Below are 24,584 nucleotides of genomic sequence, written 5' to 3'. Positions count from 1 at the left end.
GTGCGTGAGGCAGAACGGGTTATCGATGAAGGAAGGTGGTGGTCTTGTTGTTTGGTAATCGTGATAGTCGGGGGTCCACTGCGGAAGTGCCGTCGAGATGGCTACGAGGCTCGCGAGGCACACCGCCACCAGGAACGATAGTGTCAGGAGCTTCATGCTAGTCCAATGTGGCCAAGGATAAGGATAAGCCTTCACCATGCGAATCCCGCTTATATGTACCGCGATACGTCGCTACACACGCACGCACATACCCAAGGCACATGAAACAGGTACCTCCACACCCTGTTGAGCCCAAAAAGGAAATTGACTTTTTTCCCAAGAGTAGTATCGTTACCCTTGATACAAACTTATATGAAAAATCGAGCAAGTGTTGTGGAATATCGAGGCAAGCCAGTTCGCATTGTAATCCTATGTAGGTTTGCGTTACAGTAGCATTTTTGTGCATGAGCTGGGGTCATTATATTTAGTAAAACATCAGTTATATCATCTGTATGCGATATTAAAGAGTAATAGAATGGTATCGCGTGGCAACACATGCGCAGTCATCAGTCTTATTGTTCCCTCCTTCTCATCCTCTCCCTCCCCTCCTCCCCTTCTCTTTCCCTCTTCCTTCCCTTCTCCTTCTCTTCTTCTCATCCTCTCCCTCTCCTCCTCTCCTTCTCCTTCCCTCCTCCTCCCCTTCTCATCCTCTCCCTTCCTTCCTCTCCTTCTCCTTCCCTCCCTCTTCCTCGCCCCTCCTCCTCCTCCCACCTCACCCCTCTTCCCTCCATCCCCCTCTTCAAATGGACGCGATTTACCCCCACTTGTTTCTCCTCGAGCGCCGGTGAAGTGCGCCCGGCTCCCCACCCTCTCCCCCTCCCCCCTTCCCCTCCCTTGACTCCCTCCCTAAACTCCCTTAGCTACATCCTGGCTCTTGTGCCTCCCTCGCTCTCCCCTCCCCCCCTTCCCCTTCCTTTAATACCCTAAGGAGGATCTCGGTTCTTCGCCTCCCCTCACTTCGCCCTCACCCTTTTCCGGGTTCCCTTTTCCCCCTTTCTCTCCCCCTCCCTTTAACCCCCTTTCGCCCATCCCCCTCCTCCTCCCCCTCCCTTCAAAGACTTTCAGAGGGCCGTCGGGAAACCACTCTCATGGCGGTGTGCGGCAACTTCGGTGGCCAAAAGACGAATGACAATTTACGGCGTGCTATTTCAGCCGTGAAGGAGGAAGCAACGACATCATGAGCAAGTGCCTGACGCTTTGGTTGCTGCTGGTCGTCGGCCTCGTGCTCTTGGCCGCCGTCTCGGACGCTGCGTTGTACCGGGAACGTCGGAGCCAGGTATGCCAAAGGTGTGGGCCCATCTACAAGGAGCCGTGCTATTACCAGTCCCACAGTGGCTGTAAGCTGAACGGTAGGCGGTGTCCTTCGTTGACCCAGACACCCCCGCTCTTCGCAGCCGGAGTCCATCACGGCGGCAGTGATTAATCCCCGCGGCTGAGTCGTGACTCAGCACGGCGCATGCATTGCGGTTTTACTTTGTTATGCGTGCGTTGAATTAATTTCCTTAAATTAGAGACAAAGCTCGAAAATGGAAATATCTTATAAAGTATGACGATCCATTCCTTGACCCGCCTAGGTCCAAGGATACTTGCAATACACGGAGCGTTTTCTGCAACCTTCTGCAACAACAGAAAAAGAGTCAAAGAGATCACTTGTCCCAGCTGTGCAATCCATCACTAATAATCATTCTGTGTGATATTGGTCGTTTAATAACTCAGGACTTGGAATCGGCTCAAAATCTTTCACAAAATGGATACTTGGCGAAAGTTCTGTGATGAATTGATTCGTAACGTGTGTTCAGGAGAACTTTTTTTTCTATAATTTGCTTTCATACATATACTCAAACACATTTCAGAGATGTATGTGTATGTGTACACGCGTGTGTATCGATGTGTGATGTAATGTATATGTGTGTGTGTTGGTGTGTGTGCGTGTATGAGAGTGCGCCTTTGTCAAGGATGTGGACAAGCAATTATGTCATGAATTTTGTCATGGTCAAATATTATTTTCTTACAGTTTGCTTTTTTTTTCTCTTCTTTACTGTTACTTCTCCCCTCAATCTGTATGGATTTGCACTAAGGAACATACATTACGAACTAGCACACATTTTGAGCTCTGTCTCGAAATGTTTTCAGCTGTGTGTCGAAAGCTTATTCTTATTTTCCTTATTTTCATTATATTCCCTCATCTTGTTTTATAACATCCCAATGTCAACGTGCGAATTTCAGCGGTAAGGAGAATAAAACACAGGACCCATTTTGATAACTGGCATCACTGGAAGCCCTACTACTTGCAAGTGGGAAAAAAATTATATTTTCTCGTTATTATCTCTCTCAAATTTCTTTCCTTTTCTTAATCTAATTTAATATATATATATATATATATATATATATATATATGTATATATATAAATATATATATATATATATATATATATATATATTATATATATATATATATATATACATATATTCGTCAATACACATTCCACGAGCATTACAAGATCAAAGATGAAAGGTCGACGATCATATGGTTCATATTTATGTTAAAAGGACGTATACAAATCTATACAGCTTACTTTTCCATGCAGAGTGTGAACAGAATTCTGTCCATCAAATATGTTCGTGTTGCCGCATCCCATGGCGACCAGTGAAGTAATCAGCGGTTGGTCCAGCCTTACACAGTAAGTGTCCTACAGCTTTCTCTGTTTTTATATAGACGCGTGTGCGTAAATAAAAATTTAAAAAAAACATAAACATACACATATAAGCACAAACATATATATGTATGCATAATATATAATGTATATATGTACGCATGATATATATGTATATATATATTGTGGAATGTTGTCTTGACCAGGAGGGGCGTGGCACTCTAGTTGCGCCTCCCCCTGCAACACCTGTCCGCGCCTGAAACACCTGCGCGCGATTCCCACGGTCCATTCCAATCCCTTTTCTTTTGCATTCAGCTTATTTTTAATCAAATGATGTTTTTGTTGGTTTTATTTTTCTTGATTTTTATTTGTTTCTCATTTTTACTATAATTAGGTTTTAAAAGAAGGTCAGGATTGAAAAGGTCAGAATTAAGTTAATTTTTAAAATTCTTCTTTTTAGCCTGAACCAAAAATTTATTTTAGTATCTAGGGGTTCTAGAATTTTATCATCTCAGTATATAAATTATTCACAAACTCTTTTAGTTCGAGTTTTGCAGCCTTTTTGCTATTCATTCATTTTTTTTTCATGAGTCATTTAAAAAACAAAATGTATTTCATTTGATTTGATTTTGTTATTTATAAATGAGTTTTAAGTTCATGAGTTCATGGTGTACCCGGAACAAATAGTGTCAACTGAAACGTTGTTTGTGTCAAATAATAGTCTTTGGTTTGTGTCGCATGCCCTCACTCTGGGAAACGACACCAAAAGTCGTACTGGCTCCTTTCAGCCACTTGCCTAGGCGTAAAGAATAGTTGGACGTGTTAGCTATGCATGGTTAAAGAAAAGTGATGTAAGAAAACGTAAATCCACTTGAAATAATTGAAGTTTCAATCCAGCGATGCTCATATTAATTCCTTGTTGATTTGTATGTCATTTTATTTAATTATTTATTTTTTTATTTTCTATTTGTTTTATTATATATATATATATATATATATATATATATATATATATATATATATATATATATTTTTTTTTTTTTTTTTTTTTTTTTTTTTTTTTTTTTTTTGAGAGGGGAGGGAGGGATTCTATGTATACTTTTTACTTTTTGTGTATAAAAGTAGTGTAACTTATTCGTGGTCTTTTAAAGAAAAGCAAAATGAAGGAAGCAAGAAACGAGACCGGTCTAGCTTCCTCAAGGTCCAATGAAGTGGACTATTGCACAATATGCCAGCAACCCGCACGTGGGTTATTCTCTTCAGTAGCGGGGCACGAGGAACTTCCAATAAAAAAAAGAGGCAGTCGATCCTCTCTCCCTCTTTCACCCTCCTCCTTCTACCTTCCGTCTCGCTTTTCCTTTCGCTCTCCCTCCTTCTTTCCCTTTTATGCTTTTATGTATATATGTATGTGTAGATAGATGGATAATTGTGTGTTTGTATGTGTGTGTTTTTGTCTCTCCCTTTATATATATATATATATATATATATATATATATATATATATATATATATATATATATATATATATACATGTATTCACACAAACAAACACACATTTATATACTCACACACACACACACACACGTTCATGTGTTCTTGCCCCACTGGAACCGGTCTGATATGTTTGCCTTCCATTTTTTTCATCCGGGCACGACAGAGCAAGGAGCGGCGGGAGGGGGGGGGGGCGAGTCGAAGTACACAGGAATAGGAATAAGGAAAAACGAGAAACATTCAGTAACCTAGAAAGCTTTGACACTGATAATGGCCCTGATGCATGGCCTATTCTTACATCAGCCAGATAAGCGATATACGAGCGTTTTCAAAAAGTTGGAATAAACTTTTTCCCCCTACGCACCAGGAAACGTGGCGAGTAACAGTATCAAGAGCATCCTGGACGAGAACTTTCGGCCGAGGCTCCGTCAGCGCTCCAGACCCAGGAGGGCGCCAAGAGGGAGAGTCCACCATGAACAAGGGCATAGACCGGGCGAGGCTAAGTTTCGCATATCGGACTTATCCTTATCCACCATGAAAGGACGTCTGGGAGCAACTCTGTTCGCCGCGCTCTGCCTCGCTGCACTCGCCACACACTCCTTCTCGGAGGCTGCCCCTCGTCGCCAAGTCCCGCACACGGTCTCATGCACCAACCGTGGATTCCGATGCGAGACGAGGCACGGCTGCGAGGATGACCACAGGAAGTGCCCCTGGCTCACCGTGTCGCCGCTCGTTAGCCCAAGGGAGGCTAACGATCTGTTGCTCGGGCCCTGGGTATTATGCATTGGAAAAGCGATTGGATGTCTGAGAATCCGGGATAAAACACAGCTTCTACTTTAATGCAAGACTAGGGTGTCTCCCGGTGGCTGTGTGCACCTCAACTCTGAAACGTTTGAAACTTGTATGTTATTTCTTCAGCACAGTCTCTGTAATGTAATTAAACGAAATTCAGTGGAGAGAATTTAATTTACACCGATTACTATTAATTATAATATGCACCACACAGCACACAGTAAGTGAATAGCATTGTCGAAAAGATATAAAAACGATTAAATGTGTAGAAGAGCTAATTCTTTTTCATGTACAATTTTATATCAGAATAAATATTACTACTACTACTACTACTAGCAAAAGCTTAATATTTTGTTTATTATTCATGAATACTGGTTGAATATTGATAATCATTCCCGCTGTTTGTATTCAGCTACCATCTGCATTGTTATTTGTGCCTTACGAAATACAAATATATAAAGAACAAAAGGAAGTCGAATGATTAAGGGAAAAAATCAGTGACATAGTTTCGGAAAGATCAGAATTTGGAAGAGATGAAGGCCACGAAGGTCAGAATGAAGGTCATGGAAGTCAGATGGTGGATACGAAGGACACTCTTGGGTAGAGTCTCCATGAACTGCGTAGCTGAGGGAAATCACTGTGAAGACTCAGGTTCACGGATTCCCCTTAACACGACCCTTCTGGTCCTGTGCTGTACAAAACAAGCCGTGAAATGTATACATACACAGAGATGGAAAAGAGTAATATCGATGATGTATTTATTGTTCATGTTCATGTAGAGAAGGAACGAAATTATTTATATGCCACGTGAATTATTTTAACAATAAAGGGTACGTGGCAGCTCACCCTCCGTTTTGTTATGAAGTTGGCAACTCGCCTTCAACTAGTTTTCAATATAGTAAGGTTCACATTTCATCTGTTCATGTTTATGAGAACATTTTATCTCACTCTGTCAACAACACTTTGTTAGCCATGTCATTTGCATAACTGACACACCTTAAAATACGAATGTGTCGCAACTTTGTCCTAAAGATTAAAGGAGAAAATAACTTTTCCCCCTTTTCCCCCGCCCCCCCTCTTTGCCACACCCTCCTCTCTGTGCGCGTCTCGGTGAACCCTCGACGAAATCTTTTCCTACTTCGCCCCACCTCCCCGCCTCGTCTCGCCCCTCCTTTCTCTCCCCACCCCTCCCCTCTCACGGTACGAGAAATAATCTGAAGACACGAACGGTAACGCCACAAATAAAAGCTACAATAAAATGATTATAGAATACAGCATGAAACACAATGTCAAACACATAAACTCAATAAATAAAACAGTGGTATATATATATTACTGTCACTGGGATATGCGAGAAAATTGTTCAGAAGCAACACAAGAAGTCATGAATCACGGGGGCTCAAAGCACTGTGCACTATACGCGACCCGTGGGTGGTGGTGGCGATATGGTGTCGGCTGGAGAAGGGACATCGTCGGGAGAAAAAGCTGGGCAAAGGAACTGCGTCGTCGCTGCCGTCTGCCTCTCCTCCTCCCAGTGGCCTCGAGCGCAATGCTCACCTGTGCGATGGACCAATCTCAGCCCTGGAGCCTGATAGTTGGCTTGTTGCCGATCCTCACTGTGGGCGGACCGCAGGCATGTTGCGTGTGGAAAATTCCACATCTGAGAGGCCCAGGGCACGAGGTTCCGCAGGGTCCAGAGTAGCGCGAATAATAATTTTTATATGAAGTTATATGATAATAACTAAATCGTACAAAGACCCACGGGGGCGCAGGGGAAGGAGGTGTCGGCATGGAGTAACATTAACTTTGTGTTGTCTTCTCTCATCAACACTTCCACAGATACTCTTGCGGGTGGCATAAGCGTAACCGGGTTAGTCGTGCTTCACCTTCATCATATGCAGACTAGCAAATGTAACAACAACAACTACCTCTTGGACACTACCACACGCCGACCCAATCAGTTCATCGGCTTCCAGCGCGTATTGCGCCAGGCCTTGTCTTGGACTGGGGTAGTTGCCGTGCTCCCGTGGGCCCTGGCCCCCAAAGATAACCAGAGGAGGCTGCCTTTTTCCTGGACGAGACGTCCTGAGCTCCATTTCCGCTAACGCAGCGGCCGCACTCACTGTGCACGCGCATGAGGCTGCCGCTTCGTTCTCTCGGCTTGAGAGCGCCATCGCTTCCCGGTCCCCCACCTCCCCCATGGAGATCCAGAACTATCCGCCCTTCTTTCATACAACATTCACACCCCATACACAACACACACAGTTCCCGAGCCTACTAATCGGGTGGTGGCAGCGTGCCGTTAGCCTGGAATCTGTTCGAATCTTTTCCTGAATAAAACAAACCTATATTCTCGGTTGAGCCCGAACTCGACCCGACACACTGAAGTCTCCTGGGTCTCGCCCCGCTACAGTTATTATTATTATTATTATTATTATTATTATTATTATTATTATTATTAAAAAGTGCTGATCATCTTAATAATGATAATAGCAATGGCAATGAAATTTTAAGCAATAGTTTTAGTATATAGTATCTGTAAAAGTAGTATTAGTGGCCGCAGTACTAATAACACTAGGAATAATAATAACGACGATAGTATCGGTAATAATAAAAATGATAACGAAAATAAAAATGACGATAACAACTGTTATAACCTGGAATAAAGGAAACAAATCCATAAAGCATATAAATAACATAGATATTAAGAAAGAAGAAACCCAGAAACTACGAGAAAAAGGCGAAGAAAAAGAAAATTATTGAAACAATATGATAAAGTGAAGAGAATACTAAATTCTAGGAGTCTAACCAGGGTAATCCCTTGGAGCAAACACATGAGGAAGATGCTTCTGGTTTTTACATATGACGTAAGTGAGCGACAAGAAAACAAGGAAAATTGTTGTTAATGTAGGAACGAAAAAAAAATGCTGTTGATTGCATATAGTCTTGCAGACATCTGAAAACCTGGTGCACGTATTGTCATGCGGTTCTTCATAATATTATATGTACAGTAAATTAAGACCAATTTCTTTTTTTTTTGGGGGGGGGGCAGTTATTTGGACCGAGGAGTTTGGTACAGAAGCTAAAAGCCTTTTATTTGATCGTCGCGTGGGAGAGAGGCGAAAGTGAGGGATGTAAGGAAAGGCGAAGTGAAGAGAAAGATGCAAAGGAAAGTAAAGTGAGGAAACGAAGAAGGAGCAAGTAAGGGGAGAAGGGGAAGAGGCGAGAGAAGCGAGGGAAGAGAGCAAAAAGGGAGGGGAAGGAAGGCGAGGGGAGGGGAGGGGAAAGAAGGGGAGGGGAAGGGTGGGGGAGTGGAGGGGAGGTCATGCCATTATATCTATTTGATAAAAGAGCAAAGACTTTTCTTTGTAGAAAATTCTCAGATCAACCTGTTGTATCATCTGTTAAAAGGGATCATAGATATGTAAAACCACCATTTATGGGGAAATTGAGCTTTGAAATCAGAAAACAATTAAAAACGCTCCTACAAAACAATTACCCGCAGATAAAATTCACTTTTGTCTTCAGTAATTCTAACACTATTGCAAAGTTCTTAAAACAGCCTACGAGATGCCAATTTGATGTATTATATCTATTTACCTGTACTGACTGCCAAGTCAAGTAGTGGGGTCCAACTCACGATGGTTATGTCACCGCATAATGGAACACAAAGGCAAGTCATTTCGTACGGGACTACCGCTGAGCAGACCATCTTTCTCGGCCATAAGGGAGCACTCTCACCAACACTCACATCCTTGCTCCAACACAGACTTTAATATTCTATCCTCTCATTCCTCCCGCCTAGACATCATGATCTCGGAATCTTTGTTGATCCGAAAGATGACACCAGAGCGCAACAACAATACAACCGCAACCACCCTGTTTACTATTTAGCATTGTCCATTCCCCTGACTATCACCCATGTTGGTTAGTTTTCTCTTTTTTTCTCTGTGTTTTTCGTTTTTTGTTTTGTTTTTTCTCCACTGTATATATTCGTTTGTCTAATATACCTATATTTTTTGCTCACATTTTATAATTTGATATTGTTTGTTTGAATTTAGAGAACCTCTTGAATCAATATCTTCCTGTTGTCTAATGCGCGTTTTTTTCACTTTTAGAGCACTGATGATAGAGATAAGATTAATCTCTAAACGTTTGCAAATAAACATGAAATTATTCACGGCCGTATTAGTCTACCTCTTCGTTTTGACTGTTCGACGCCTATGTGGAAAACCTATAACGACATATAATATATATATATATATATATATATATATATATATATATATATATATATATATATATATGCATATATATATACACATATATATACATATATATATAATATATATACATATATACATATAAACACAAACACAAACACAGTAACGTGTACACAAAGATGAAAAGAGAAACAGCCACAGTAGAAAATGAAACTAAACCGTAACGTTTCGAACTCTTCACGAGTTCCTCTTCAGACGAATAAAATCGAAATGATCCATTTCGATTTTATTCGTCTGAAGAGGAACTCGTGAAGAGTTCGAAACGTTACGGTTTAGTTTCATTTTCTACTGTGGCTGTTTCTCTTTTCATATATACATATATATATATATATATATATATATATATATATAATATATATACATATATATACATATATTTCACAGCCAATATCCTAAATGCAGCATACACAGCCATTCCCCGAACCTCCCGACTGTACACTTCCAAAGGCGTTCCAAGGTGAACTCAAGTTGTACCAAAGCGCTTTGGTTGAAGCGTGTAGCTTAGAACTACTATCGTTAGAGAGGCACCCCGGCGCCCCCGATCATCTAAGAGCCCTCATATGATTTAAAAAGACACCAGCTCATCTTCGCCGTACAGTCCTTAACTCCATCACAAATAATTGACAAAATTAAGTTTCCTCCATAACATCATGAACACTAGTATCCGTAGTCTGGCGGCGGATCCATAAACTTTCGTGTTACCCTTCTCCTCCACCTGTCCCCGTCCTCTACATCCACAATAGCCTCATCTCTGACCCTCTTCAAATGGCTACTTAATTGGGTGCTCTCACCTTTCTCCATTCTTCTTTTACATAAAATCAGACAAAGTTCCACGTCCTCTGCAAAATCTCATAACGAACTTTTTTTTTTTTTTGAAATCTATTATGCATTTCAGTCATGACGCAACACCTTTGAAGACCCCAACGGTATATATTACCTATGTTACATATTCCACCTTCTTCCTTGTCCTTCAATAACATTTGATTCTCTTGCGTATTTCAAAACACAAATAACATCAGCATTTGCACGCCGTAATTCAGTATTAGCTGTCTTCGATTACTTTTATTGTCTAAACATTTTGCAACTCCTCCTCCAGCTATTAATATGGTTAATAAAAGCAGATATATTTCACAATGACTTTTTTTTTACAATTTCGTGTACAGTTTCAAATTACAGCTTCATCTATTTATTACATCAGTTCCACTCAAACCTTATCTTATACTTGTGTGCCGTCAGCGTATTCAGAATCATTTTATGGTTTTTATGGTAAATAGTAATCATATAAACAAACTGTACTTCTATCCCTTACTACACACTTTATTCATGCTTGTTCTGCAGCCAACATTCAACTCTCTATACATAAAACAATAATCAATGTGGTTACAAAACAATCAAGTGCCTCTTTTATTATAAAGGAATGTCTTATACAACCCGTAGAAATTCCATTGACCTCTACGTTATGATATGTAACGGACTGCGAACCCCTTTGGGAATTGTGACGTTGTGGATGTCTTGTGCCAGAGACCAGTATCTCATGCGCATCAGGTGCCCTGCCATCTTGGGTTGCCTAGCTCTTGTGAACAGACCCTTCATGCAGGCGCCAGGACGGTTGTACTCTGCAATAATTAAGCATTTGATTGAGTGCTATCCGATGAAGTCTGACCAGATCCAATCTTACAATTATGAAGAAACGGGCAATCATGAGCACTGGAATAGACAACCCTTTGGCATCTATTGTATGGTAAAAAAAAAAAATGGTTAGTAATACTAACCTATATAAAATTAAGTCTAGTAGTCTAGTCAGACATTCAGGAACACTCCACCATTTACCATAAAACTCCTCTTTGAAATATTCACTTTAATGGTTAATGGATATAAAGCAAAATAAATGTGCTAGACAACAAAGCATATAGAACTACAGAAAGCTGTAATAGTGCAAAGGGTACAGGGGGGGGTGTTAGAAGATGACTGTGCTACAAGTTGAAAGTCTTACAGCAAAGCTGAGGATAGTATTAAGTATAGTATTAAGGAAAGTGTGGGCAGAGAGGGTGAGTAAATGGGTTAAGATAGGGATTCGTAAGTGATTAGATAAGTTATCAAAGGAAAAGGTGTGGGGTTCTGCAAGGATGTCTATGGGGTAATGCTGGGATTGGCAAAAGGGGAAATAGGGGAATGGGTTAAGGGCCATTAGATCAAAGAGCAGTTTCAGGAGGGGGAGGATCCAGGGAAAGATTCTGTTGTGACAAAAAGGAGCCACATGTGCATCCATGAGGGAGCAGATGAGATAACAGGGTGATGCAGATGAAGTAAGGGGAGGGGGTATTTTGGGAGGAAGGGGTGTAAGAGAGAACAAGAGTAGGAGAATGGATGTCGGCAGATACTTTTGAGTATAGGGGGAATAGAGAGACTGGCGGATGAATGAGAGATAGGTTATTTTAAGATTGTGATTAGATAGATTTGAATGTCATAAGTTTCTGAAAAAAAATTGATGGGGGAGGTCTCAGAAACGAAGGTTTTCTTAGAAGGGGGGAGGAGAGGTAGATGTAAGAGAAAATAGGGTGAAATGTTTAGTTTGTCTGATGCGGTAAGTAGAGAGAAAAAGAGGAGGAGGGGCAGGCATCAGGGAAGTAGAGATTGGAGCATCGGACTTTAGAATAACAAAAGACTTAGACTGGGAGGGGGTAAGAGGAAGAGATTCTGTGGGAGATGTAGAAATACCTTAGGGAAAAGGCAAAGTAGGGAGCAAGAGAGAAACCTGGTCAGCATGCTTCCTACCTGGCTTCACATAAAATGTGTGACAGGTGGCCAATGGCAAATGATACGTGGCACAGTGATTTCAGACCAAGGTTACACGTGGCTCATGTCACTCGACACACAAGATGGCGAAAAAGTATGAATGAGAATGAAAATCTTTACAATACAACAGATGCATTTGACCGGTTCTGATTATATCTTCGTCAGGAATGAAGAAGATATAATCGAAACTGGTCAAATACATCTCTTGTATTGTGAAAATATTCATTCTTATTCATACCTTTTCTACATTTGTCAACCTGTTCACAAGATGGCATCATCAGAGGTTGACGATGTTACTGTTGTCCTAAGTCCTAATTTTAATCTTGTGATAATTATCTATGTCACATGGAGGAATACACTGAAGGATTTTAGGGCAGAATGTGAGGTAAAATTGTTAAAAACCATGAAAATAGCTGTATTTTAATAATTATGCCATTTAGCATGTATTTGTTGTACTAAGTTGTATCATACAAACATTGTATTTCCCCATAGTTTGCACAAATGTTGTGTTGATTGGTTTATTGTCTGGAAGGGGCATAGTTATGCACAAGGGCACGCAAACACATTGTTTCCTCCTGCAAGACCGCACATGATTGTCCTCTCAACCAAAGCCTTTTTTATATCACATGTTATATGATTTTAACATCTTTTTATCAACATGTCCGAGATGGCTGATTGCACGCTGAAAAAAGGGGCAAGTCCTATCTTGGCATAATACACAGGGCACACATAGCAAATGTGAGGTGCTATGCCACTCCTGTGTGAAAAGTTTAATATGTTTCTGTATGTTTGTTTCCAACAGGCCTCAGAATATGGGGCAATAGGAGGAATCATAAAGAATCAATTCCACTTAGGGTGAGCTAAAAGAGTACTCAAAAGATTTGTAGAGGTAGAAGTTGTTGACAGGCGAAAGCGGGAGGAAGAGGGAGGCTTTCCCATCTTGAGAAGTGGGCAGATGAGGGGGTTGGAGAAGAGAAGGAAAAGGAGGGGAGGAATAGACTGTGCATAATTGGTTGAGGTGAGGGTTAAGGCCCACAGTTGGGGGGAGTCTCCAACACTGGACCTCAAGTCTCTGTCACCTAAGCCCCCCTCCCCACCCTCCCAACAACAACAGGGAAGGGGGGAGGTAATATGCACTGTAAATAAGTAAGTTCTTTTAGATATAGCTTCTCTATATAAAAAATCACTTACCCATCGGCGTTACAAAGTCAGCAAAGTTCCAGATCATCTCTCCAATAAAGTAACCTTTGCTTCGGAGTGTATCAAAAGCTTTGAAATTCTCCACCATCAACTCTGCTTGGTATTCTTCAGTCCATGTGAATGCAGGGTCCTTAAATATAAGAAAAAAAGGTAAAGTAAAGACTTCATTTCAACATTCCTAAAGTTGAAATGGTTATAATAAAACATGCATTAATAGTCTCAAGTTCAATTATTATACTTTCAATCCAATTTTCAATAGTTGTTAACCCCTCGCCATCAAAGCATGTCTGTTAATGTACAGTCAACACACACCTGGTTTGCTTCACTCCCACAAACCTCTCAGCTCCCCACCCAGTCCCCTTCTTAACTCTGTATATACCAGGCTCTCCATGCTGCCACGAAAACTCCGCATCCGTCATCCCCTTTAGCTTACTGTATTTTAAGTCTAATCATAACCATGAAAAAAATCAACCATATGTCCACAGGGGATGAGTATCACAGTCTAGTGTTCAACAGTTAAATAGTTACCATGTGGAAACCAGCAATGGACCCAGCTCCATACTCTGAGATCATAACGGGCTTGTTGTGGAGGAGATGCCACTCAATGAACTCATTCACAGTCTGATTATAAATCAGCTCTAGGTGCCCTGTGTCACTGTACCAGGAATAGTAGCGATTTACCAAAATTACATCTAGGCTGCTTCCCTGGAAAAGGCAATTCAAGAAGCTGTGAAACAAGTTTATGCAGATATATGTTTCATTTTCTTATATATTTCAACACACTTTTGTGGAACAAGTTTATTTCAAAATGTTCTCTTATATATTTTCAAATAAACTAAAATTTAAACATTAAAGCAAAGCTACAAATACAGTGCATCACACATTCTACCTACTGACACTTTCTCTGCAAACAGAGACAATTCACATCTATTACATACTAGGATTTACAGCATTTACACTTTTCAGGCAGTCTAGAGGTAATTCATATCTAGAAACGTACAAATCAAAATACTAATGACATGGATTACAATCAAATGCAATAATCTATAAAAGCATTCAATATACTATAACTTTCAATTATATCAAATATATCAAGTCAAACTCATATGCATAGTTATTTAAATAGGCATTGTCAAAGTACTAAAGGGAAATGGAATGCAGGAAGCAGAAAAAAAGCTAGAAGGACCCTGAGTTGAATATCTGTACTTCAAAGATGAATATCCAAGATGTCTTGAGCCAGACTCAGCCCAGACCCAAAGCCACCTGTGACTTTCCTGTTCTCGCATTTTGGTTACAACAACTGCACTACCCTGGGTACCTAGGCTGGCTCTAAAATGTTTTCTACTCATGTTATAACAGCATAGTAATACTGGACAAATTTCTGAGACAATCATGGACAACAGATTTACTGCCTGTGAAAAGACATTTGAATCTAGGCATAGGAATCTAAGGTCTGATTTACTGCAGCCACACTTCTGCTGGCTGTATCTGGAGCCAGACTGAAGTCAGCTATTTTTACCTTTTGACCAGGCTTAAGTTGACTTACTACCTGGAGAATTCAAGGAGCCAGACCTACAGGCTTCTCTGCCCATTTCCTCCTTATGTCAATTATTTTCTTGGACGATTGTCATATAGTGTTACATTTATGAAAGCAGTAAAACTGTTTTGAAGCCAGCTAAGCTAGCCTGGCTTCAGAACACAGGTAGTCAGCTACAGGTAGTTTAGGGACCATGGCTAATTCAAGACGTGGGGCTGGGCTCAAAGCTCCTGGAATTCTGGCTAAAGCACATTGCATTTTCTGGTCAAAACAAAATTGGTCTAAATCTTACACAAAGTAAAACAAATTTCCTTGAAGGTTTTCAAGGAAATTTAAAAGTAAATTATCATATCAACCATTAATAAAAATAAAATATATGATACAAAATAATTTAGAAACAGTTATTATAGTTATTATGCACATAAGACATAACAAAACCTAGATAATATAAACTTTATCAGAGTTTATTATGATTAAAAGACACAAAGTGAGCCACAAAATATGCCACACAGACATGCCTCATGCACATGCACCACTTCCATGCTGCAAGCCAAGTGAGGAAATATATCTACGAGAACATACAGCATGTTCCTCGTTTTTAGGATAATTGAGAACACATGTAACTGGACGGGTAGCATCAACTGCTTTGGTGGCATTCACAACATTGCTGTAGAATAAACAAAATCGGACTATATACATTTTGAAAGACAGCATGAAAATATCTAAACTGGATGACATTTCTATGAGACTTATCTTCAATTTACTCACTTATTCCCTTCTAGAAAATTGTATTTCTTGTTTTCCAAGAGATGACTCATGCTAAATTAGATACATATAAAAAAGTATCTTACTATATTCTTAGTCCTAGTAATTACATCTGCCTTATCATTCTTACTGGAAAGGGAACAGTAACTGCCAGGCTGAGTTTGGTTCGTACCACACGTGATTTATAAAAACAATTACATTTACAGAAGACAAAGTAACATTCACATAATAAAAAAATCAAGAATATACTGGGGTTTTTTCTGTCTCTCTCTCTCCCTGGACTAATTCATATTTACGGTATTTTCATTATTTACATTCTAAAAATAAATCCTGCTAATTAAGTGAGCAAAGTGCCCCTTTAACCATTTTGACAGTGATATTAGTACATATTCAGTATGGCAAAAAGTTGATCAATATTATATTTAATGTACAGTCAAGAGCACAGATATCACTGGTCTAGACTAATCTGCACCATGGACAGCATCTACCAGTGTGTGTTGTATATAAGAGGTAAAACCTTATAAGTCTTGTATTGCAAATATACTTTGATTTTGGAAGGGAAAAATACCAACCAGGAATGCTTCATTTTTCACCTCAATGAGACCTGTCTTTGAGATATCTTATTTCCCCTAATGCAACACACAAAAATCACCAAACTGAAGTTCTTCAGACACAGACACACAGCAATAATCAGTTAACTATACAGCAAAATATCACACATGCATATCCTCTCAAATCCTTTAGGAAAGGCAATAACATTATCAAGTCTTTACATACAGCTAAATCTGTGTGTTTGTCAACTGCCAGGACACAAGTGACAGAGCGTGTTGGGTCAGCTTCTTTAGTAGCATTAACCACAGCACTGGAAAGAAGTGTGTAAATCTCATTTCATTCTGAAGTTTTAAAGTTGAATTAAGAAACTAAATCAAGTTAAATTAAGTTACAACTTGACAGATTCCCTATCTCTGACAATTGCCAATTATTTTAATGTACTTAGGTCTCAGTTTTTTAGCATTTCAAAAGAAAATTTTGAGGTTAACACTTAAATGGATACCAATTAAATTTATCTTTACTTGTTGATGTGTGTGGGAGAAACACATTCAAAATTAGCTAAGTATGAACATCAATATAACTTTTGATTTTAGTTGCTCTCCTAAATGTTACACAGAGGAGTTACTGGCAAAAAAAACATTCATAAGAGTTACCCCACTGCCAACACATGGGATGAATACCTATACATTATACATTATATTATACATTAGTTGACTGTGTGCAGCAACCATTAAATGGCTTGGTATGGTGCAGAAAACACCTGTCAGCATTCATTTAAGAAAAAATAATTAAGGAAACAGGCAGCTGGCAGCACATGCTTATCAAAGCTGCAATACCACTACCCCGCCTCTGCCTTGGGTCTCCAAGTTACCACTGGTCACCCATCCTTCTATTTTGAGTACATAGTAACTATGCTCCATCCAGTCCAAGAAAAGCTAGAACTAGTAACCTAAACTAGACTCTGGAGTACTACCAATTCGCCAAGTCTCTTCTGAGAGAGATATGAAAGTGGTGCAAACCATTAAAAATAATATATTTTGAGTTTTAAAGATACCAAACATGTAGATGCAAGTATTAAGTGTCAGCTGATTAGAATAAGAAAAGGAGATGGTAAGTCACAAAACTCCAGATACTGGGGCGAGTTGCTAGTGTTTCCCCCCTTCCTAAGACTGGACTTACTATACTAAACACTCCTTCTAGATGTATTAGTTAACGCTAGTGAAACTTACTACACTAAATACATTCCAAAATAAGTAAAACCATTTCCAAATCTTTTGATCATATGAGACATTCTGAATACCCTTCACCAAAAAAGAGTTTAGCAGAATTCTTCGTACCTGAAATACTCCTTTGCAGCAGGCTCATAAGATCTTGGCTCATTGCCGACACTCCACATGATGACACTCGGTCGATTCTTGTCACGGCGGACAAATTCCTGCATGACTGCAATGTGGCGCTTCATCAGCTCCTCGCCAAAACCACTGGTTAAGGAAGAAAATTAAATCCCCCCAAAAAATTACACTTTGCCTTACATGATTATAAAAGAGAAAATCTAATTTCTGAACCAAAGCCAATACTGATCAGTTAACTCAAACCACAAAGAATAAAAACAAAATCCCAGAATATCCAAAGAACATACTTGAGACCGATTGCAGGACTCTCATCCACTATCATGATTCCCTCCTGATCTGCCATGTCCATGATCTCCTCCGCATAGGGGTAGTGAGACGTACGGAAGCTGTTTGCACCCAGCCACTTGAGGAGGCTGAAGTCCTTCACAATCAGTGGGTAGTCGACACCTTTGCCCCGGATCTTTAGAATACAAAGGAGACAAATCAGGAAGGTAAAATTTCATGAATTAATTTCATTATACACAACAGAAAAAAAAAAAAAAATGTTCTTAAAATTACAAAGAATTTTTAGCTCTTGCTCAACCCCATCCCTCATCTATAATCCACTTACATCAGCATCTTCATGCCGTCCACAGCCACGCAAATATAGAGGCTGATTGTTGATGGTCAGCGTTGTGGAGTTCCATCCAAGAGTGCGAATGCCAACTTTCTGGGGATAGAGGTCCAGCACACCAAATGCATCTGAAACTGCTACCTGAAGAAATGGAAGAACAAAAAGAGTGATTCTGGTTTTATAGAACTTATCCAACAGTTTGTTTGTCTGCTTACATACTGTACACTTACATGAATATAATTACATACATATGTGTAAACACTCATGTACATATACACATGGTATATAAGATTGCTGGATAGATACACCTACAGAGCAATGTATCAATAAAAGTAAAAATATACATACCATCAATGTATACATATAGCCAGGGTTACTATGCATTAGATACGGCCACCAAAGACTGGCATTGCTGATCTTAATAGTGCCAACACACCCCATGGCACTAGTGATGTGATCTCCCTCCTTATCCAGGAGCTTAACAGAACAGCCCACACCATCTTCGCTTTGAGGGCCAATCTCAGTGGTGGCCGCAAATATCTCGTAATTAATGATACCTAAAAGACAGTTAATGGTTAACTCTTGGAAACATCCCTTTTTGTCATTATTCAGATCTTTATTCAAGCTATCATGAAAGGGAGAAAGTAAATATCAACATAATTTCAAACACGCTATTCAACTTAATTTTTTCGAACAATGGGAGACTTTTAACAATGTGATAATCATTACAAACCTGCAGACCCATCAATATCAGTGTTAATCACTATATCATCAATGTATGTTTGTGGTGTTGTGTAAAGGTAAACAGGCCGATGAAGACCTGCATAGTTGAAAAAGTCAAAGTCTAATTTCTGCTCAAAGTAGCCTGGAGGATACCTGTAAATCAGAATATGAACGGTAAAATCAATCCATATATTAAGGACTTAATGTTATCTTTATCAGTTATATTACAGAAATTCTTTTCTCCTAAAAATATTCCTACTTGTCCTACATACCAAAGCTAACCAAACATAAAAAACATGACATATAAATGCTATGGGTGACCAGAGCTTGCTTGCTTGCTTACTTGTTTGCTTGCTTGCTTTTTTTGTGTGTGTGTGTGTGTTTGTGTGTGTGTCTTTGTGTGTGTGTGTGTTTGTGTGTGTGTGTGTTTGTGTGTGTGTGTGTGTGTGTGTGTGTGTGTGTGTGTGTGTGTGTGTGTGTGTGTGTGTGTGTGTGTGTGTGTGTGTGTGTGTGTGTGTGTGTGCGTGTGTGCGTGCGTGCGTGCGTGCGTGCGTGCGTGCGTGCGTGCGTGCGTGGGTGCGTGCGTGTGTGCGTGTGTGTGCGTGTGTGTGCGTGTGGGTGTGGGTGTGGGTGTGCGTGTGCGTGTGTGTGTGCAGAAATTTACCCCAGGGGTGAATTTAACCTTGATTGGGATACATTTAATACATCACAACAGTCCTGACTAAAAGTTTTATAAAAATAAATTAACATTTTGTTAAACTCGAAAGACTTTCCCATTAAAAATTAAGGTTTTATGTGAATATCTTTTAACCCTTTATAGCTAGATGCTTGTAATGATGTATTTTGACACTTTGTTCCATAGTTATGTAATTCATGGGAAAATTTAGTTTGACAAGCATTTATAGCAACTTATTGTGAAATGCATTGCTTAATTGCAGATATGAAAAATCCCCTGCAAACCATGTAAGAAAATTGAACAAAGACAAAAACGATTTGAAAGAAAATTGCAGACACACAAAAAAAAAATTGAACAGACAGAAAAAAAAATTGAATAGAGACAAAAAAAATAAATAAAACTGAACAGAAACAAACAAACAAACAAAAAAGAAAGAAATCTGAACAGACAAAAAAATAAAATAAAAGAATACTGGAAAAAAAAAAAAAAAAAAACAAGGAAAAAAAAAAGAAAATTGAACAGAGACATAAACAAAATGTTGTTCCTAGTTCTAGCAAACCACATACAAGTCACCATTTCATCATCAAAATTAAAGGCAGCCATAAAATTACAGAACGTACTTCGTAGGGTCGTTGTGGTAGATGATCTTCCCCTGAGGCAAAGTACTGGGCGTTAAAGTGTTGTTGATGGCTACGGTAACCAGGTTCTCCTTCCCGAAGCGAAGGCCACTCGATATCTCGGCCATTATCGGAAGGTGTCCTCCTTCGTGAGACGTCACAGCTACGCCATTGATGTACTGGAAAATGGAGTCCCTTCCTATGAGAAATACTTTCAGTGCAATTAGAATAATACCAGAAAAGGTATTCAAAGGAAAAATTTGAGAAAAGGTATTCAAAGGAAAAAGAGATTAAGCAGTGACACTGAATATTATTATACATAAAATAGGCATTGAAAAGCAAACTCCCATATATATATATGTACTTATGTTGTATAAATATTTCTGTGTGTTTTTGAGTTCCTTTCTATATTTGCACGTCTGGTAGGTGGGGGGCTCTACCTACACACATGAATTAACATACCCTATACTAGCATTTATTGAATGAATATATCCTGTATCGGAGAATTGATGTACCCAACATTACATTCAGCTAATTTTCCTTCATGATTAACGGTAACATAATTCAGAACACTCATAGTATAGCCCCAGTAATACTCACAATGATTGAATTATAATGGGCAGACCCAAGACGAAGAACAACCCTCTGCTTGTCAACTTGCCATCTTAAGGGCACATAAAAAGTGCGATCGTACCTAACAAAACACAGTAAAGGACCTTCATTATAATAGTAATGATAGTAATAATTATTATCATTATAATATCATTATCATTCTCATTAACATTATCATTATCATAGTCATTATTATTATTATTATCATTATTATTATATTATCATAATGATACTGATAATAATAATAACAATAATATCAAATATCAAGAAAGTAACATAGTAATAGAAATTCAAAATTATTTCACAAAAATTCAAGGATTGGGTTAAACAGATGAGGTTTGGTGGCCCAATCGTTAATTCCTTGCTACTTGTATAGCCATTTATGTGTAAAAAAAAAAAAAATGATAAAACAAAATTATAGTAAACAGTTCCCAGAATCAACACATTAAATCATTACAAAATATCCATTAAAAAAATCTAATAAAATGTTTGGTAAATAAAATTCTTATAAGTTCTAATGGCATTATCTCAGCTCAATTAATGTAACACAAAAATAATCCACACAAAACTCACCATGCCCATCCAATATGGTCTCGCAGAGCTTTGTCTTGCGTTACGTCATTGTAGCTACTGGGAACTGCCATTGATATCACCGAGCCAGTCTAAAACAGTTAAAAAAAACATTACTTATAACACACATTTCCTTGAATCCCTTCTAACAGTAACAGAATTTTTAAAATCACTGTCCTCTGTCATTAGTAAATCAATAATGATAAAAAAAGGGAACAATGAACCGTGTTCATATTGACAAATGTATAAAAGGTATGAGTGAGAATGAATATCTTCACAATACAAGAGACGTTTTTTTTTTTTTTTTTTTTTTTTCTGATGAAGATATAAATCTAATCCAGTCAAATACATCTCTTGTGAAGATATTCATTCTCATTCATACCTTTTATACAAAGGGAACAATATGAATGATAGTAAAGCAGATTTTTAGAATAAGCTAGTCTGCTGAATATAATGTTGTTATAACAATATCATGATTAACAGAATTACTATACTATTATAAAAATCTGTGAGAGGAAAATTTCCCATGGACATATTGTTTTACAGGATCATAACCAATGTCATTTCTTCCTTCAATTATACTGTGTTCATGCAGAAAGACTTCAGCCTTGACAGAGTTGATCACTGACACTTCTTCTAAACTTCTGTGAACTTACCAAAAAACATTCCCAGAACAATCATGCCAGTACTCTCACATAAACAAAAATAACAAAAGACAAATAGCAACTTTATATATTTAGATGATACCCATATCCCCTAATATACCAGCAAAATGTAGAGATATAAATGGAAATCAGTCAATTTTTATTTTCTTTCAAAAACTTCTGCTAACTAGCTATCATCCAACTCTGCATCATCAGGCTTTGTGTCCCATGGCATCTTCTGAAATATAAGAAGGGGCTCCACTGGAAGGACCAAGGAAGCACCACTGGGATAGACAAGAGGGTACTACTGTAAGGGCCAAGAGGATACACTGATCAGTCTGAAAAGGCACCTGAAAGGACCAAAGGGGGTACTGCAAAAGGTGTGGAGTGCAGGGCTGGGCAGGAGTTAATTCCAGAGTAAACTGCAACTCTCAGGAAACTAAGTTAGAAACAGTTCTAAATTTGAGAGGTTGTTCCTACAATGTAATTCCACTGACCACTGCACTGAAGAGCAAAAATGTGAATGTGATCATTGTCTTTTACATCAATACAAATTAGAAATGTGAATTCAAGGTAGGGCAAACACTCCTCTATATAAAGGAAATAATTCTCATGGAGACAAAAAATAATTGTTTAAAATCAGTTTCAGTTTCATAAAAATTCTCCCTTATTTCCATTCTTCCATGATTTAGGTAAAAAATCAGCTGAATGGTAGAACCAGTCCACATGCATTTACAACAATCATGCACAGACGGCAGCTTTGTTACCCATGACAAAAGTTGGCAATCCTCCATTTCCTGTTTAGTGGTGTTTAATTACAGGCTGAGGGCATTTCAGTCATTCTCTTATTACCAGTACATGTAGATTATGGAATAAAGATATGGCACATGCTCTACTACAACTCACACTAGTTTCAGTTACAAACAAGACCTGGCAATATTTACTTTCACATAAAACTACCGTGTAATAGTAATAAGTAATAGTGTAATAAGTGATAGTGTCATTTATACTGCAGAGTGTCGGTCATTTCAACTTGTCATCTATATACACATTTTAGATTAATTGTTACTCATGAAATACAAAACCAAATATCCTTAACATGATTGCTTTTCCATTAAATGTGATAGTATTTCAAACTACTATCTGAATGAGAATTTCAAATACCTAAGTTTTACAAGCAACTAAATGCAGTCCATAATTGAACATGCTAATGCTTTGATAGGTGCAACAAATTAACCTGAAGCCACTGTGTGTTTCATTAATTGCTTTAACACATAGATGGCTTATAAGTACTAAGCCAATGAGCCAATTACGAGTAATATTGTCTCACCTGTTTACCCTTTTCCATGCTTTTTGAGAATATTTTCGGGTATCTAATATTTCTGTTAGTAATGCCAATAACACTATAATAATTACAATGTCTATAATAAAAATGACAGAATCAACATTGACAGCATTTGTAAAAAAAAAGAAAAAAAAAAGGCATTTTCCCCACAAACTTGGGCGAGGTCACAAGTTCTACTAATTGACTCCTTTGTGGCTAAGCATTTGCAGAGCCATCTAAGTGCTGAGACATTTCACAAAATAATACTACAGTGAACATAACATTTTCCTGGAGAGTTTAGGTTAATGGGCAAAATGGATATTTGTGATATTTATACTTTAGCCTATACATTCAAATAAAATGGAGATTTCTAGGCCTCCTAAGCAAATTTTTGTTAAATATGGAACAGTTCAAGCTCTATCTTGCCGAAATATTCAGTCCTATTCTGGGCACTTACTATATGCAGTCATGTAAGGCCTTTTAGTTGCACTGCTTATAAATATAGAACACTAATTATAGACCCGAGAAGATGATTCCAAAATCAATTATTAATGAGCCCTTCCTTAACTGGATAAACGTGCGCTCACCTTACTGAGAGGTCTTAAAAACCATTCCTCTCGAAAACCCTTCAGGGGGTCATGGAGAGGTGCCAGGCGGAAGTTCCAGAGGCCGTCCAGCGATTTTACCTCTCGACTGCCCGACTCCCGAGGGTAAAGGCCCCCCCATTTTGAGTCCTCGGCTAGGGTCCCTGTTAGTATAGCCAAGGAGCCGAGGAGCAGGGACCATCCACCCATCATGACATTAACCTGGAAAAGGTGTGTTTCGTAAGAAAGACGTCCGACTTCAAGATTAAATGTTTGGTAATAAAATATTGCAAATCAGTTAGCATAAGTATTCACATATAAAAATTTTTAACAGCATGAATCTCTGTGTTAATGAGATTTGAATTTTTTTATGTGTGTGTGTGGCATAAAAATAATGGATTTATACTGTAGCAAAACCTTAGTGATTCAGCCACTTATATAAACCTCTGGACACTTATATTTGACAAGTTTTTAACAAACTTAGGTAAGGTGTAAATGAAAATGGAAGCCTTACACTGCAAAAGAGACATATAACTGTTTTGCTTACATGTCATATAACATTCTAATCAAAATTTATTTACTAAAACCAACAAAAACTCAGTCAGAACACATTAACCTTACCATACACCACTATTCAATCCCCCTTTTTTTCCTACATTAATAAAAAACTCTCCCTAGAATACCCACGCAACAGCCTCCAAAAAGTCTCTTTTTTCTCCTAATTATCTCTAATTATCTGTTCAGTACATATGCAAATTTC

The 24,584-nt window shown here is 38.6% G+C and overlaps 1 protein-coding gene across 7 annotated transcripts in view; it reads right to left on the bottom strand.

Moving 5' to 3' along the window:
* Positions 1–10,383: 10,383 nt before the first annotated feature.
* LOC119579030 (beta-glucuronidase-like) overlaps positions 10,384–24,584 on the bottom strand; it is a 15,046-nt gene continuing 845 nt past the window's right edge. For 4 of the 7 annotated variants that reach the window (XM_037926745.1, XM_037926741.1, XM_037926746.1 and 1 more), the window contains exons 2-14: positions 23,828–24,046; positions 21,276–21,364; positions 20,691–20,784; positions 20,094–20,269; positions 18,808–18,950; positions 18,423–18,631; positions 18,072–18,215; positions 17,749–17,921; positions 17,447–17,590; positions 16,335–16,419; positions 13,784–13,960; positions 13,247–13,385; positions 10,384–10,875 (exon numbers count right to left, since the gene is read on the bottom strand). In XM_037926745.1, the coding sequence (XP_037782673.1) occupies positions 10,712–10,875; positions 13,247–13,385; positions 13,784–13,960; positions 16,335–16,419; positions 17,447–17,590; positions 17,749–17,921; positions 18,072–18,215; positions 18,423–18,631; positions 18,808–18,950; positions 20,094–20,269; positions 20,691–20,784; positions 21,276–21,364; positions 23,828–24,037 (1,947 nt within the window). In that variant the 5' untranslated portion in view covers positions 24,038–24,046 and the 3' untranslated portion in view covers positions 10,384–10,711. Of the gene's footprint in view, positions 10,876–13,246; positions 13,386–13,783; positions 13,961–15,374; positions 15,460–16,334; positions 16,420–17,446; positions 17,591–17,748; positions 17,922–18,071; positions 18,216–18,422; positions 18,632–18,807; positions 18,951–20,093; positions 20,270–20,690; positions 20,785–21,275; positions 21,365–23,827; positions 24,047–24,584 lie in introns of those variants that run through there. The other 3 variants (XM_037926747.1, XM_037926743.1, XR_005229241.1) reach the window with 2 other exon arrangements.

Source organism: Penaeus monodon, chromosome 11 (assembly GCF_015228065.2).
Source record: "Penaeus monodon isolate SGIC_2016 chromosome 11, NSTDA_Pmon_1, whole genome shotgun sequence".
NCBI classification, from domain to species: domain Eukaryota; kingdom Metazoa; phylum Arthropoda; class Malacostraca; order Decapoda; family Penaeidae; genus Penaeus; species Penaeus monodon.
Note: the sequence above shows the minus strand (reverse complement) of the source record. Positions and strands in the feature narration are given on the sequence as shown.